The 18153-nt window shown below is 42.3% G+C and overlaps 1 protein-coding gene across 1 annotated transcript in view; it reads right to left on the bottom strand.

Moving 5' to 3' along the window:
- Positions 1-17408, bottom strand: part of SPON1 (spondin 1) — a 340693-nt gene extending 323285 nt beyond the window's left edge. Inside the window, exons 1-2 of the mRNA XM_065403212.1 lie at positions 16962-17408; positions 6044-6150 (exon numbers count right to left, since the gene is read on the bottom strand). Of these exons, the coding sequence (XP_065259284.1) occupies positions 6044-6150; positions 16962-17184 (330 nt within the window). The 5' untranslated portion in view covers positions 17185-17408. The remainder of the gene's footprint in view (positions 1-6043; positions 6151-16961) is intronic.
- Between the last annotated feature and the right edge of the window lie 745 nt (positions 17409-18153).

Below are 18153 nucleotides of genomic sequence, written 5' to 3'. Positions count from 1 at the left end.
CTTCCAGCTTTTTAAGAAGCACATTTGTCATATCAGCTCCTGGAGTATCATCAATGTCAATAACGTCTAGAAAATGCTCTCTGACAGTCACCATTGCAGGGACATTTTCACTAGGTTCTGTTGTTGTTACAAAACGCACCATTAAAGTCATTTGTTCCGTATGGCTGATGTCAGGTGTGCAGTCCAGAATAACAGAGTAATATCTTGCTGACTTCTGCCACAATCTTCTGTTTGACTTTTGTGGCCAGTAACTGTATAATCTCATTTTGAATTGTTTTTCCAATGTAGTGGTGTGTGTACATTTCTTGGGTGGTGACTCTTCTTAGATGCTCCTGGAGTACAGTATCAAACGCAGCCATCCACAATTTTAAGGAAATTTCCATTGTTTGGCACATACAGCTGATCTGAAGTGCCATACAGTGCTAGGTTTTGGGTAGCAAGCATTCTCACAATGGCAATGAGCCTTTTCAGAACATTTTGCCAGTAAAGAGACTCTGATGCAATCTTCTCTTGATGCTGATCATCTATGGTGGCCTTTAACCTCAGTCTCATCTCAAGCTCTTTCCACCTATGGAATGCTCAAGTGGGTCCACAGTCCTGGATCATCTAGACTTAAGGAACTAAACTCAGCAGCAGCTGTTTCTGGCGCCTCCACCACACTCTTCTGTGATCTACACTTTTCTTCAGGAATGTGCATGGATACATCCATTTGCGATGGAGATATGGATGCTGCAGTAGCTGCCAGGTCACCTGCACTCTGACTAACTGGAAGATCAGGCATCTCCTCACCACTCACATCCTCACTGGGACCGGAAGGCTCACCGTGAACATTTGTGTCTATGTATCTCAGGAGAGCTCCTTCCTGCTTAGATAGAAAAGCTTCCTTTGCTTTCTTTATTTTTCTGAATGCTGCCCCAGAGAGGCATTTTCTTCACTCATGACTGCTGTTCTGTGCCAGCTATAGTGGCTCTCAACACTCAGTTGAAGGGGACAAATAAGCAGGCTGGTAGCAGGGCCTGAGTGAGGGAAGATATCAGCGTCTTAAGGGCCTAACTGGCTCCTACTAGTTCAGTTGACTGCCTGCTCTCCTCAAGTGGGTTCAGGGAAGCAGTAGGAAACAGGAAGCTCCCTGAGAAGCTGGTGTTAATCAGTCCAGGGTCCTGGGGGTGCTAGAGAGGTACATAAGCAGTTCCTCCTCCTCTCTCTCCCTGCAGCTCCTGCTGCTTTCTGTTATTCCCTCTCACCTTTTCTCCTGCCTGCCTGTTATGTCTCTTGTGCCCTCCTTCCTCCAGCACAGCACTCCACCATCTCTGTGCGTCTAGAGCAGAGAGAATACATATGCACCATCAGCAGACACAATTTTCTATACTCTGTGTCCTAGTGGCGCCCCCCCCCTCAGTCTGGCACCGGAGGCGGCCGCCTCAGTTCACCTCATGGTAAGGCCAGCCCTGAGATTCTTGTTTAAAGTGCCTCATTTTGCTCACTTATTATAAAGTAGATTTAGAGTAGTGTGGCCTAAACTATAAACTTGGATCACTTTCAGCAATTGATCTTTATTCATGTGATTAACATCAGAGCAGGATTAGGGTCAGGCGACTGCCTAGGATGCTGGAGTTGGTGCTTGCCAGGCTCAGGGTGCTGTTTCTGTTGTTAGGGACAAAAGGGAAAATAGAATGTTTGAAATAAAATGTTTCAGGTATTCCATATGTGGATTAATTTTTCACTAACCTCCTAGAATGTTCTGGACCTTTGTAGAATCTCACAGAACCTTCCAGACATTCTGAGAACTACATTTTCCTTGAACCTCCTAGAATGTTGTCAGCCATGCCCTCGCAGGTATATAAGGGGCAGGGCATTGCCAGTCAATCAGTGAGATATAAGAGTGAAGTGAAGTGAAGTGAAGTGAAAGCCCAGCTGCGATATTGTGAACTTTGTTTTATTGTGTAATTGTGAAAGTGTACTAGAGTTTTAAGACTTGAAAAGTTCAAGCAACGACTAATAAAGGACATATTTAATGAGACGAAAGGGGTATCTATCGAACCCCTATCTATGCAACAATATAAAAGAAATACTGTTACTTCCTTTGCCAAGTCGCGAGTGGTGAACACAGCTTTTCGAAACTCAGGCTCATTAAAACATATCTTCAATTGATGATGGCCAATGAGAGACTGCCATCACTTGCTATTTTATCGCTTGAAAATGCCATTGGCCGGACCTCTCTAGCACTGTCCTTCAGTTTGTTTGGGCAAAGGCGAGAAATAAAGAGCTTTTGCACTAAAGGACTAGGGTTAGCATTCTAAAGCTGTCACCTACTATACCACTATTTAATACTGGTCCATTCAATGTTGGTGCACAGTTCAATTTCTTCATGTTAGTACATTTCAGTTATTCTTAAAAGTTTCTATAAGCTTAGAGGAAACAATATTTTTTATTTGCTTATATATGGCATGAATAAAAACAGATTTACAGATCCTAGCATGCAAATCTATCGTCTTGTATGACAGGGATAAATCATGCATGCAAACTGTGCATCAATGTTGTGAAATGGGCTACAAATGCAATAAAAATAAGCTATTAAAAAGTTTAAGAAATAAAGATGCTTCTTGCGTGGGGCCCCATTTGGTCTAGGGCCACCCCTGATTAACGTAAAGATAACCAAAAAAAGTGAAGAAAATACCCATCCACCTCCTGCATTATCCAAGTAACAGCTGTGCCATTTATGAGATCAAGACCCTGTTGATTAATGATTAATGAAGTTTGACCATATCTGCTGAGTTACTTAGCCTACAAAAGTAAATGAGCCAGAAGAGGATTTCAAAAGGGGACCCCTGCAGACTTGACCCAAGGTAGCCATTTACTGCAGCAGAGGAAATGCTTGTGATTTTCAAAGTGCTGGAACATCAACCAGATTGGAGCATGACTGCAACCATTGAAAACAGTGGTGGTGCCTTTATTCTCTAGTGAAAGATTTATTAATAATCATAATAATTCTGACTTATTCACTCACTGAAAAGAAAATTAATTGGAATGCCTGACTTTTTATAAAGTTACACAGCACTCTAGTTTGTATCCCAAATGGAATATTATTGACATCCTAGTTTAACTTGTGTGCTCTGTGACATTTTTCAGGATCTGCTCTCCACCGCCCTGCTGACAATGGGCATTGCAGATAAATAACACAGAATCCTTATGCAGATTTGTTTATTTTAAGCAGCTTACAAAGGATAAGCTTTTGCTGCCATTTTAATGTTTTTTCAAAAGGGTCTTAAAAATAAAAATTATGGCAACTCAATTTTTCGAGGATTAATATATTATCTTTTATTTTTAAAAGATTCATTTATTTTAGCTAGCATTGTTGTTTTTTCTTTCATTCTTTGTTTATTTTATGAGTGCAATAAAATATTCCCTGTCTAGTTCTCCCCTCAGTTTTGCATCATTCATTGAGATTATTCACCATCTTGTTACTCCAGTTTCATGCCAGCATAACTCCACTGAAACCATGCAACATTGCAGTGGTGAAGCAGGCCTCATTTAATTCTTAACTCTCCACGGATATGTATTTTCATACAATAATCCATGGCTGCAGTGGAATCTTCACCCGATTATACAATGTACATACAATTTCCCCTCATGTACAATATGCATTTCAATGCAGTCCTTCAGGTACAGTATGGCAATGACTTTCACAATATTAACAATGAGGTGTACATATTTGTGAGGGGAAAAAAGTATAAGATTCGTCCCATTATGGATATACTACAGACTCATATTTACGTGAATGAATATCTTGTTTCACGACTTCATTACATTTTGCACAATGTATACAAATGCATCATGTTTCATAAATTTGGTTATGATCCTGTACTGGAATCTACTAGCATGGGCTCCACGAAGTAAGTGGGACTCTTCATGGATGCCGGGGGCCACACTCACGGTCCAGAAGCAGGATCAAATCCTTTTGTCTGATTTTGTTCCCACTTTTTTTTTTTTTTTGAGAAATATCCCATTTTCTCCCATTTTAAAACAGAAGACATTTGTTGTATCTATCCTTCACACAAACTGTCTTGCACATAGTTTTTATTTCCTTTGCAAAACTTTTGCTCACCTCTGGTGACTTTACACCATAGGGCAAGACATGGTGCAAACCTGATACAGCGTTTAAAAAGTCTCTTTCTCTGATTGGTAGTATCTAGCCATGCCACAGGAATATATGTTAGTCAAATCTATACTTAAATCTTTTATGAATGCAGATATCATAGTCAGCTGCTAACCTGAGGAACAGCAGTTAATAGTATCTACGCAGGGGGAAGAAGACAATGAGTACTGTTTGTGCCACAGAAATATGAATTTAGTATGCACCACTTTTGAAATATTCATCTGCCAATTAAAACGCTGATTTCAGCTTGCCAGCAGTATAATAAAACTAATTAAACATCTTAATAATCATCCCTCCACTGAGATCCATTAGATGTTTTTCAGCTATTTAGAAATTTCTATTTGCTACCCACTTTTTACTGGCTTCAAAATTGTTCTCCATTTCTGCAAAACTGAGTGAGTTTCTGACTCTATTATGCTGCAGAAATGCACTTTGCATTGAAGTCTATGCTCAGGCATAACTTCCCACACTGGCCAGTGATGGAGAAATTAATTACATTATAGCTTCAATGCGATATTAGAAGTGGGAATACAACTAATTGTAGAAAGAGGAAAGGAACCTTTTTTTAAAAAAATGGTAATTATTAAATGAACCACAGTAATTTGTACTTCCTAACTAGTGGATTATGCTTTATTTGAATCCCCTTCTACTGTCCAAACTGAGCCAAATATCCCTTTCCATTAGATGTCTTCATAATTGAAATCTATTCCACGTCAGCAGCGTGCCTAGGAAGAGGCTTAACTCTGGGGGCCAAATTTTAGGATCAAAGCAACATAATGTATTTCTAGGTTTTTCTTGTGAACTGCACAAACAGAAGTCTGAAATCCACTGCCAAATATTCCATATATGAGGAAATAGGACAAATATTCAATATATTGAATATGCTGGTGACATTTACTGTATGACAGCACCAAAATAAATTGTAAGAGGGAACAGTGGTCTGACGTTGACATCTCTTTCCTTGTTACTTACCAAAAATAAAGTCTTTTGCATTTCTCTCTTTAAAATATGTGTTTGTTCTTGAATGCTAGTTGCCAGGATAAGTCTTTTATTAATTTATTATTATTATACCTAGCTATCCTTGTCATCCATTCTATTAACTGTGCACAATATCATCCATAATAATATTTCTATGCCGAAAATTCAGTACAAACAGCTCAACAAGGAATCTTGGACAAGACTTGCATGATTTCTGTCTAATTTAAAAATGTAATACTTATTCTTACTTTTGTGCAGAATTATCTGTCATGTAATGTGGTTTTGAAATAACTGAAAGGATGCCAAGTTTCAAAAGAACCCTAACTATTCTCTGATATCACTCAAAGGGCCAGATTGTGATATTTTTAATCATGTTAAATAGCACTTTCCCCCATTGACTTAATTGGGACTATTCACAGAGCAAGTTACTATTCAACATATCTTTATCACACTCGAACATGTAGATAGTAAGATGGTTACAACCAAAGAAACTACCAGGAAACATTAGCTGTATTTGAAAGAGATATATTGTAGGACAAAAACATGTAAGAAAGAAATATAAAAGGTGAAATGTATGGATTAAACCACCACCGTATTTGAATAGCAGGATGTCCAGCCCAAACTCTGATCTATTATGCCCTGATTCAGCAAAGCACTTAAGCACAAGCTTAACTTTAAGCATGTGATGAAGTTCCATTAAAGTCAAGGTTTAAGTGCCTTGCAGATCTCCTGAAGAGCATGGGCAGAATGCAAGTAAATTATGCTGCCCTTGCATCATGCCAAGGACCGCAGAAATGTTCATGCTTATACATCTTGCATTCTTTAATGTTAATAATGGCTCCTGTTTGAACCAACCACATGGTGGGGTGGAGCACTGAAGCCATAGGTCGGGAAGGAAGTGTCACTCACCTGAAAGGTTCCTGCATGATCTTCTTCTTTGTCTCCCTCTTTGCCCTCCTTCAGAGCAATCAGTGTGAATCCACGGAAGTAGGCTGGAGTGGCAGCAGAAAGGGTTACTGAAGCAAAAAAGAAAAAAAATAGTTGATTGTGAAATCAAGAACCTATGTATCAGTTTATTCTACAGCTTGGCCTAAATATTTGTGTTAATTTGGTGCTAATGAAAACTAAAGATTAATAGAGTACAACCAGGCAAAGTGCAGGAAGGTTCAATCCAAGTTTCCATATGCAATTCTGCCAATGCGTCTCAGTCTTAATATGAAACATTGCTGTTATTTACAACCCATGGATTTTCTTAAAAATAGACTGTCAATATGCTAAACTCTTGAGGGAATTTTGCTACAGAGGCGTAACTACTGAGGCCTGTCCCCCCTAACTCAGGCTCTTTGCTGAGCAGGGATGTGGCCCCTGACGTATACCATGTTTCCTTAATTTTAAATGTAAAATAAGAAAAAATTTAGCCAAATCTCTGAGTCCAACTGAGCGGGGTCAGTTCCAGCTTTTTTGACGCCCCAAGCGGCGAAGAAAAAAAGAAAGATAAAGCCGCGATCGGCGGCAGCCGGTCCTTCCCTCCGAGAGAGACTGAGGGACCCACCACCGAATTGCCGCCCCTTTCCATTGGCCACCCCAAGCACCTGCTTCCTTCGCTGGTGCTTGGAGCCGGCCCTGCAACTGAGCTACAAATGCCTTATCCACCAGTCAAGGTTAACTACTTTCCATTGCCCTCATCCTGGGGCTGAACACACCACAAGCATAATTTACCACTAGAATTTACCCCAGGAGACAGTTCTGCTAGCTATGGATTAACAGAGCACAGTGGACTTTAGTAAAAAAATCAAAAAACAAAACAAAAAAACCTCAAAAGCACCCTTACCAATGCCCTAGCCTGCCCAGGAATGCCCCACACTTCAAGTGTCTGTGGAGATGATTGTGCGCTTCAGAGCTGGCTTCTCTGATTTCACAATCCCTGGAGACTTCCCCTACATTGGGAGATTCCCCAACTCACCTGTTAGTCCATCTTTCTATTGTATTCTCTCCCATTCTACCTAAGTTCTTATGCTGTCCTCTTCACCCTTGTATCTGACAACCTTCCAGCAGTGCCTTATGCAAAGTGACCAACATCTGTCTCTCCATGTCTTTTATGCTTCCAGACCAGTGCAAAAGGAACAGATTTGTGGCTCGATAACTCTAAAATTCCTTTCTAACTTTCTCCAAACTTCCCAGAAAAATTCTACTCTGGGATGAGACATGGCCATGTGAAATTTCAGGGAAATTGATTTCTTTTGGGGGGAAAAATAGGTGTTTGAAAATTGGGCTTACACTGTGAGAGTAGCTTCAACTTCAACTATGAAGCAGATCCTGTCATTTCATAATCTACCTTCACACCCTTAAACTCTGGTTGGCACCATAAAGACTGAGGCAAACCCCTGATTCCTTGTGAACAATTCCCACCATCCATGCCACTACACAGTAGAAAATCCATGGTAGAATCTCTTTGACGCAGATAGGCCATTGGTGGTTGAAATGAACGTCTGAGAGTGATAGGTAAAATTTAAAGGGTTTGTATATTAGAATTTGTTCAATGTCCAAAAGTGTAGCTGCTTATCTGGAATATAGGTAGCTCTCCTTGATCTGGAAATTAGTCTAGAACAGTGGTTTTCAACCTATTTACCATTGTGGGCCACATATGCAACTCTCTATATATTTTGTGGGCTACATCTACATAATATATACTACCTATATGGCCCTGAGGATGTCACATGGGCTGCAGCAGTGTGTTGACTAGGCCATAAGCGGTGATGGGCTGAGAACAGGGCCGGCTCCAGGGTTTTGGCCGCCCCAAGCAGCCAAAAAAAAAAAAGCTGTGATCGCGATCTGCGGCGGCAATTCGGCGGGAGGTCCTTCGCTCCGAGCGGGAGTGAGGGACCGTCCGCCGAATTGCTGGACCTGCCGCCCCTCTCTGGAGCGGCCGCCCCAAGCACCTCCTTGCCAGGCTGGTGCCTGGAGCCAGCCCTGGCTGAGAACCACTGGTCTAGAAATATCACAAGGACAGAATTTATCAGATGATTTCCAGCACTATCTAGTATAGTTAGGTCAGAAAAAAGAAAAGAGTAGGTTTTTGGGAGGATTTCTACCTATCTCCTTCTGGTCAGGCACGAAGAAAGACGGATCAGAGAGAGGAACAAAAAAACCCAAAAAATTAAGTTAAATGAGCTAGTCTGATTTCTGGAAAGAGCTAGTCAATTAGAGCAGTGGTTCTCAACCTGGAGGTAGGGGGTACATCAACTCATTCAGATATTTGCCTAGTTTTACAACAGGCTACATGGAAAGACCTAGCAAAGTCAGTATAAACTAAATTTCATACAGACAATGATTTGTTTATAGTGCTCTGTATACTGTATCAGTGTTTCTCAACCTGGGGCGGGGGGGTGGTCACAATTTATTTTATAGTTATATGGTAAAAATGAGAAATTAAGCAGTTTTTCAGTAAGTGTGTTGTGACAATTTTGTATTTTTATGTCTGACTTTGTAAGCTAGTCGTTTTTAAGTGTGGTGAATCTTGAAGTACGCAAGACAAATCAGACACCTGAAAGGGGTACAGTAGTCTGGAAAGATTGAGAATCACTGAAACAGAGGAATTAATTTGAAAATACCTTTGTGAATATATGTGCAGCATTTGGTTCACTATGATCTAGGAGTTTATTGTTTTTTTTTCCAGAGAAGAGCAGAATATTGATCAACAAGTTAGCTAGTCCTGAAAATGTCATGACTTTTAGCATAATTTTGTATTCATTCAATGGAACTTAATTATCAGACTGCAAACGCTTTGGGGCAGGGACTGTATTTTCATTACATGCATGTAAAGTGCCTAGCACAATATGGTCTCAATCTCTGACTGGGCCTTCAGGCACTATGGCAATAATAATCATAATTCTTATTCTCTTGTCAGTGCAGAAGGCCAATGGGGGTGGGGGGTGGGGAGTTGACAAACTTTTGCAGCTCTAAATGATAAATGTAAATGAAACTCTAGGACCAGATTCTCAGCTGGAGTAAACAGATGCAGCACCACTGAAGTCAATGAAGTGCACCCATTCACTCTTGCTGAGGAACTGATAGAGTCTAATTCCCACAAAAATTATTGATATGTAGCAAACTTTCCCATGGATTAGTCACAATTCAAGAGAAAAATATGACTATATCTTAAATACATAGTTATTTCAGCAACATCTAAGTGACCATGAATTTGAGTAGAAAAATCCAATTGTGTGCTGACCTTGGACATAGGTAATATATACAAAATCCATTTATATCCTTGAAAAAGAACGTTTTCCACATTTAAAGTCCTATTCTGCAATTTTTGACTTACATATAGCTGTGGTCTATTATCCTGTGGATCTCACACACAACTTTTATTTCTCTTTGGATATTGAAAATGAGAATTTGAGTATGGGGCAAGATTTGAGTGACAAGGGTTATGACATAAACTGTGAGTGTAAATTACTACTTGTGGAATGATTGCCTGTATATTTTCAATGCGATTCGCTACAGATGCTGGATTTACACTGTAACACTTATGCCAACCAACCTATTCCACATAAAGACCATTCATAACATAAGCTCATAACTTGTTACATTAGAGAGAAAGAGATTTCTCACAAAACAGAGAAGATGGAATCAAGACCAAGCTGATTGGTGATTCTTTGTTTCTGATTGGTGATACTTTTTAGTTACATTAATCCTCCTAATAAAGCCCATTTGCTATTTCTGTCTCAGATTTTTCAGGTACCAAAAAGGAAGGAAGAGTGACGGTTGTTGTGGAAACGGTTTTGCCTCCCAAGGAATAAGAGAAATATACTAGTATGCACATAATGACTATGGCCCCGATTCAAACAAGGTATCAAATCTATCCCCATTCAAGACAACACTTAAATACGTACTGAAGTGTTGTCCTGAATAGGGATGCTTTCCTGTAGCATTTTACAGTAGCATTTATTGCATAAACAAGCATAGTATAGTTAATATCCAGAGCAACAATAAAGCATCTATTACATTTTAGATTCTATATAAATAAGAAGAATCAATTAGCATTTCTTTTTTATTTCCCCCCCCCCTCTGTGAAATTAGGACTTGTCACAGTTTTATGGCTGCTGATGGGAGCCTCCTACTGTATGGACACTGAACAATCCTTCAGGTGCCCCCATTTGCTTACACAATGGATCCTGTGATACAAACTGAGTTACATAGTCCACTTGTGCTTGGATGGGATGGGGCTCTTGGCCCTTTTTGTATATCCTCAGATTCCATAACCCAAAAAGGGGCAGAGGATAATGGTATCAACCACCTAATCAGCTTGCCTTGGGACTTACCTGGCTGGTATACCAGTGTTATTGTCTCCTTGTAAGCATGGGTGGGGGGAGGGTGCTTGTAAATGGCCTTTGGGAGGGCAGTTCTCCTGAAGGCGTCCCAGGAATTTCCCTTGGGAGCTGTAGAGCCACCATCTGCTCTCTCCCAGAACTGCTCAGCAACTGCTGGAAAATTCCTGCTTTTAAGTCCTTATTCTACCCTGGATATGATTGATAGGGCCCAAGGGATGGGGCCAGCATTGCCAATGGCAGCTGTTTAACCCCTTCATCATTGGTGTTGGGTTTATACCAGGAGTTCTCAAGCTTTTTCTTTCTGAGGACCCCTCAACATGCTAGAAAAACTCCAGGGTCCAGTGTGGGGAGGGGAGGACTCGGGGCTCCGGGCCAGGGATGGGACCCCTTGGGCATAGGCATAGTTTGACTTGTATTGGGGGGGGGGAGGCAAGGTCCGGCGGGGCTTTGGCCAGCTCTGTACAGCAGGGTCCAGGGTGGCAGCACCACCTCCACCCCCTGACTCACCTCAGCAGGCCACCTGCCTGTCTGGGGCTGTGCGCCGGTGACTACTCCCTAAGGGCTAAGCTGGGCCTAGAGCTGCCTGGGCAGGTCTGACTGTCTACGTGAGCAGTCAAAGGGGGCTGGGAGCTGAGGAGCAGCCACAACCTCAGGCACCAGCAGCAGATAGGGGAATGCCATGACCGCCCACTCCATGGCACCACCGGCCAGAAGAGCAACTGCCCTACACTGCCTGGCTCCAGCTTCCTGCCTAGGACCTGGCCAGAGGGCAGGGTCTAAGAGGGGTTGGGGAAGAGGAGGTGGGGGAGCTGCCCCCAGGACTGCCCCACTTTGGTTAAGGCACTGCAGTTTGGGGGGGCAACACCCTTGTGCCCTCTCAACACTGCCCATGGGCTCAAGGTTTCTGCCTGTGTCGGGGTTTCAGCCCCCGCCCGCGGCTTCAGTGGGGGGAAGGGGAGCGGAGCTCAAGGTTTCAAACCTGTACTGCTCCTGACTTCCGCGGGGTGGGAGGGAGCTCTGGGTTTCAGCTCCACACCGCTCCCGGCTGCAGATGCGGGGAGCTTGGGGCTTCAGCCCCACACCGCTCCCCACTTTAGCACCGGGTTTCAGCGGCGGGCTCCGCGGGCCCCTGCAAGGGTGGGGGGGGGGCGCAAACCCCCAGTTGAAAACTGCTGGTTTATACAACCTGTCACAGGGTTAGATCCAAAGTCTACTAAAGTCAATATAAAGGCTTTGCATCAGTATCAGTCCCTAAAGATGTGTTTTGCCATTGACGTGAATGAGGCCAGGATGTCACCCTTAGTGTTCCTGAAAGATGCTGAACAGGTAGCTCTGATGACTGAATTTATGTGTCTGTATTGTAGATACAGTGCAAACTTCCACCTACTTGTCAATGTCACCAAATTCTAACCCAGGGGTCCAGATCGAAGCGAGAAAGTAGTTCAGCCTTTATGGACCTCTCCGTCCTTGGTTGGTCTGTTGAGATTGGCAATGTGTGCCATTTGTGGTGGCTCGCTGATGAGGACACCAAGGCACTGAAAAAATGAACTAAGATCTCTAAATTAATTTCAGATAGGACACTGTGTTGCCAAAAATCACAATACTTGGTGCTTTTTTTAAAGCCCCAGCTCCTGGAGGCACCTGATTATTTGAGAAAGTAAATACAATGAGTCCAAAATGTATTACTGTTTAAAATCTTCATGATTTTTAAGTTACTTGTGATCCATTGAGGCTTAAGTCATGATTTTTGAATGCCTGAAGTTGGTAATACTGCTTGGTAGCTTTTTGGACACTACTGAGTTGGGCTACATTGAACACAGAGATGTAGGAGTGAAAGTATTTCTATCCTATTATCAGTTCTCTGACCTATCCAGTCTGGTAAGGTAACACTGCTTTACAAGATTTGATTTGAAGAATTGTTAAATAAAAAGGCTTTTTAGGGTAACTTGCATGCACATTGTGTCATTATTGGTCCTACAATATTTGTTTCTTTATATAACTGCGATTCTATGTCAGAGCTCAGTCTCATTTCATACAAGAGGTGGGGGGGTGTCATTACTTGACAGGGACTCAAGAGATAAAGGCCCTTTTTCTTGAGCTAAATTATAACACAGGTTCTATATATATTATTTTGTAGGTCATTTGGGATGATTGTTGGTTTACATGTAGATCAAATTGTTTATTGAAAATAACAGACCAAAGTAAAGACTATGTAACTCTAAGGGTGATATTCAACCTAAGCAAAAGGATTTTGTATATTTTACTTTCCTGGGGGAGATTAAATGCCAGAGGATCATTTCCATACCTCTTGGCCAAATCCTAACCCTTTTATAAGGATATACACTCACTCTCTACACTCCTCTACCCCCTACTAAATGTGATGCAGTCAGAATTGCATGGTAGGATTCTAAACGCACTTGGCTTTAGGCAAAGAAGCCACATTGTGTAACTTTCTCATTTAAATTAAGCAAAAACCTCTGTTGTATGTTGCACAAGTGAAGACAGAATAAGACACTTTAGTTGTAAGAGGTGCTTTCTACCCTAATTATGATGCCTATTAAACTCCTGAGGTAGATAAGTCAGAAGCACCCAGATTGGTGCAGAACAAGTTGTTAATAAATTCCAAAAAAGGGCGTCTTTGTGTGTGTGTTGGAGAGAGAGAGAGAGAGAGAGAGAGAAAATGAGATTCAACACTACTCAAGAGGGAAGCACTTGGAAAATCAATGCAAATGGAGCACACAATGTTTATCTGAGCTGGTCCTTGAACACTGTTTATTCTTCAGAGAAGGTGAGCAGACCTGCAAATGAAGATTCCATTAGCAACAGAAACAGCATCCAAATGGAAGGAACATTTAAATGGATTATAATAGTCTCCTCCTTGTTTTCTTCAATAGCATAACAATTTCAGGAGGGAACAATTTGCATTTCGTATGTTCATGTGAAACATCCATCTTGCAGACTTTTTTTAGGCTTTTTTTTTTTAAGTATATATTTATGGGAATAGAACCTACTCTGTCTTGTCATGTAAAATAACATTATGCAGTTTTCTAACTGAGCTAAAGCCTCTCCAGGATTAATAAAGCATCCGGGCTGGGACTGATTACTGTCAGTTACTGCTTCTGAGACTTTATTACAGAGAATAATTTTTTAAAGTTTGAGTCCCTGTTTGATTGCTTACAAGGAGGCCCAATCATGCTGTCTTTGAGAGCAATGGAAATTGTGCCCTTGACTTCAGTGGGAGCAACAGCAGGCCTATTATGGCCTGGATTTTCTAACAGGCACAATAGTTCTATGCATATGGGCCTAAACCAAGGGTAGTCAATTATTCTTTGTCGAGGTCCACATTTCTTGGTCAAGGTATATAGTCAAGGGGCAGACTCCAGAGAAACATTTTTCACACCACAATGACAATAATGATAATAATAAGTAAATAAAAAGATTTTGCGGTCTGTTCAAAAGTGTCTGGTGGTCTGGATTTGGCCTGCAGTCTGCCTATTGACTACCTCAGCCTAAACTCCAGGGCCATGCCGTAATGTGAACAATGTTGTCATGTGATCTTGGGAGCCAGAGGAGAAGATTGTGTGCCACTGGGAGAGGGAAAGAGAATGCCCTGCCATCTGATTGCTAGAGCACTAGAGCCTCCAAATAAGTATATTGACCCCTTCAGCCAAACAACTTCAGCTGGGGGAAAGCCAATGAGCCCTTGGACAAGGCTGCTTTCTTAGCAGCCAGGGAAAGGAAGAGAGGAGGAGAAGAGAGAGTCCCCAGCCACCATTGCTGCCTCTCCTCTGGGCAGCTGGTGGAGAAGGGACACATTTACTGCTGCTGATGCCTCTTCTTTGGAAAGCAGAGCCATCCAGATGCTGACCTCAGGTTTTTTATGTGGCCCTTGGAGGAGGGAGTAACCCCATGACCACAGCCCTCAGCTGCTCCTATCACGATTAGCATGATTCCTGAGGCCACCCTTGGATCATAGGGCCCTATGATGTGGTGCTCCCCTCTGGTTCCAGACCTATGAGCTACCACCATCCCAACATCTCCCTGAGCAGTACAGCCCTGTGAGGGGGATGCCAGCTGTCTGGTAGAGGGTCCATTGTCCCCTATCACTGCCACTCAGAACACTCTACAGGGCTAGCAAGCAAGACTTCTCCACCTAGAGAGCCCTCTTAGTGCCTCCTTCTGGGCAAATGGATCCTATCCCACCCAAAGACAAGCAGCAGCAGTAGGCTAGAGAACAGGAAGGCCCTAGGCCTTCTGAAAGGTGAATGACAGCTGTGATCTGGGGTCCTCTGCTCCCTACTGCACTGGAACAGCAGCAGTGGTTTCCACTACTACAGCTTCAGACTCATGCGAGTGGCCCCCTCCATCACCAACCAAAACAGAGGCACAGATCTGAAAGGATCAGGGTTACTGGAGCCCCTAGGAAGCATGCCTAGTGCCCCAGGTCACCTTAAATCAGCCCTGGGCCCATGGTAACAGCCTTTGATTAATTTTGGCTCTGCCTCAGCTCAGGTTCCCAGAGTTTTCTACAACATTGTTTCTTGTTCTCTGGTAATTTACAAAACCAGCTAAATGTCCCAGCTTTTCTCATCACACACAGTTTCTTCACTTTGTATAACACAGAAGGATATTTCTAATTTCCCAGTGGAGTCTCCTTTGAAAATGAACTCAGTAGCCCTGTGTTAAAACTTTGCATGATGTCACCACATTGTACATGAAACAAGTTACATTAACTCTTGCTGGAGCTGATAAGTATACTTACAGGAACATTTAGCTATCTTCCACCCACACTCTAGTAAAGCATTCTTGAAAGACCGTTTGCTAAGGTTTAGGTGTCATCTGAATAATTTAATCTTAAATGTCATAAGCATGTGTGCTCAGCTGAACCTTTAGTGCCACAGTATAACTTGTTAGGGACAAGAACCTGAGAGCTAATAATGAAAAAGGAATGTAAAAACATTGAACTGATTATATTGTTAATTGAGCTCTGTGTAATAAGACTTAATATAGCCACCAAATGTGTTTCAGAAATCTATTTCCCCATCTCAAAATAAAATAAAATCTTCTCAGCAGATTAATCAAACACCTAATGACATTTTCACTGGAAACAATTTACAAAACTTTATAAGAATATTTATGTGTAAGTCACTGCCCAGGAACCTGAGGTTTCTCTGTAGTGTCACTAGAACAGATACTAAGCTGACATGCAATATAAAGTCTTGCAAACTCAAGCTAAGATGTCACATGTCTGTTAACCTGTTAGTGGGAAATGTGTGTTTCTTCAAACCATGTTACAAATTGCTTACAATGCTTTAATTTCTCTATTTGAAGAAAGATCACACAAAGTAATATGCTCATCACAAGTGATGCTGTTGTGATGCTCACAACAGGTTAATCACCGTTGTGGATGTTCCCCTCTAAGAATTTAAGTCTAATGATTATATGCTAAGAGACTGTGCACATGATTTTTCTTCAGCTTGAACTCAGATTGCTGTGTTCATCCAGTGGGAGAGCATTGCTCTTAATACTGAATCTAACTAACCGGGGAAGGACAGAGAACCACCACTTGGAAGCAGCTCTGAAAAAAATATTTGCTCTCCCCAAAAGATGGTTTCACTGATACACTACTTATTAGTCTGTAATAAGAGATCAGATGTCTAACTGCATGTTCAGTTTCTTTTCAAAGTGGTATTTTCAATACCACATCAACAGTGTTTATTAAGGATGTTTATTTCCAAATAAATATTATCAGGCAGAAAAAGTGACTTGAAACTGCTTTCACCTGTTAATTATGCAGAAATGCTGAGATGAGTTTAGGAAGTTCATTTCCAGCATTATATGTGCCGTGTTCAGCACAGAATGCATCCCTAGCACTCTTATCTACAGTGGTCATTAGCACCATATCTCTCTCACTCTCTCTTTCCTGCTTGAACCATCTGTTCATATCCCCAGCAAAAACGCGTGGGGGTGAGGGGAGATAAACGCAAGTGGGAAATTGGGAAGTTAGCAGCCTCCTGCAACAGTTTGCCCTTATGCTAACTCATTAAATGAATACTCATATTTGAGGGCAAGAACAATTAGCACCGAGTTTATTAGCCTTTCCACTGCGTGCTAAATCTTGTACATTTTGCTGTGCTCTATTGCTGGGGGTGGGGGAAACCAGAGTAACAGAGGGGGAGTCCGTGTTGCACCATAGAACAAGCGGTCTCTAGACTCTTGCTGCCACTCATAAAGCTGCTAGAACACACGAAAGAAGCAGGAAATCCCCCTAAATGCCGAATGAAATATTTGGGGTGAAGTGTTACTCTGAAATACAACTCACACTCACTTGCTGTGAAAGCATCCCCACTGCAAGCGGTGTGCGGAAGTACCCCAGTTTGTCTCGATTACACACACACACACACGTCTTTTAGTTTCAGTGACACTTGTTCTACTCACCATCATTAATTATTGTTATTATTATATTGTGTAATTACAGAACTGCAAAGACTTACCCCTGTAATTGTTTCCAGGCTTGTAAAATTCAGGATCGCCTTCTACTCTCAGGCTAAATTCATTATATCCCTCTCTTCTGGTGCCTTGGGCTCGCAGAATCCGGCTGCAATATCCTTCTGATTTCGTGGCTTTCTCTAAGGTTTCATCAGAGAAACCCAGCGCCACTAAGGGAAAAGTCAAAGCCAGAAAGTGCAAAGCGAAGGGTTGTAAATGAAGTCCCATCCTCGGTGCTCCCAACAACTTTTTGTGGTGCTGCTGCTGCTGCTGCGGCTCACAACATGGACAGGTTGGAAAGGATGGCTAGGAAATACCCCCCTTGTCTCTGGAGAAAACAAGCAAGCCAGCAAGACTCTGACAAAACCGCAGCCTCTGTCAGTTTTACCCTGCGAGTTCTCCCCAGCATGGGGAGAAAGAGAGAGAGGCTGAAAGCTGCGAGATCCGAGAGAGGGAGGGAGGGAGCGAGCAGCGAGCTCTGATCTTGCCCAGATCCCGAAGTGAAGTGCTGTTTTGTTTCAGAGCTTGTGATTAGCAGCTCGGCAGTGTTTACTTAGCAGAGCTGCATTCACAGGGTTTGGTGAAATAGCAGAGCACGGGGGACGCTGCTGTCTCCAAGACATCCAAAGGGGGGATGGGGGGAGCTTCAACTGGATGGACTGAGCTAACAGACTCGAAATTAATCACCCACATTCCTGCCAAAGTCTATAGTTACTGAAGGGATAAAAAGGCTCAAAGAATTTCCTGATTCCCCCCAACACCACCTTTCTTCAAACCACCAGACACTGCAAACATTTATCGAGTTCAGCGCAGATGGCCCCAATAGCCACACACTCCCTGAAGACTTGAAAACCAAAGGGGGGCTGGGCTGCAGTTCCTTAAGTGCAAACTTTATCAGGGTCATGTATGTGAGCGATATGGGGAGAGGGATATGCCAGAAGCAGTTGATTCATTTCTACACCAAATCCTCATTCCACAACTGTATATTTTATACACATGCACTCACTCGCAAATTCTGACTTCAATTTCCATTTGGTGAATAGAAGGGCTCTTAAATAGATGGACTATCCACACAAGAGCGCCCCCCCCCCCCCCACAGATGTTTCAGGATTTACAGCAGGATGGAATTAGCTTTATAGTAGTGGTGTGGTAGGGCAAAGAGGGTCCTGCCAAGATCTGGCCCCATTGTGCCAAGTA

This window comes from Emys orbicularis, chromosome 4 (assembly GCF_028017835.1).
Source record: "Emys orbicularis isolate rEmyOrb1 chromosome 4, rEmyOrb1.hap1, whole genome shotgun sequence".
In the NCBI taxonomy this organism is placed as follows: domain Eukaryota; kingdom Metazoa; phylum Chordata; order Testudines; family Emydidae; genus Emys; species Emys orbicularis.
This window is presented reverse-complemented; position numbering and strand designations above follow the sequence as displayed.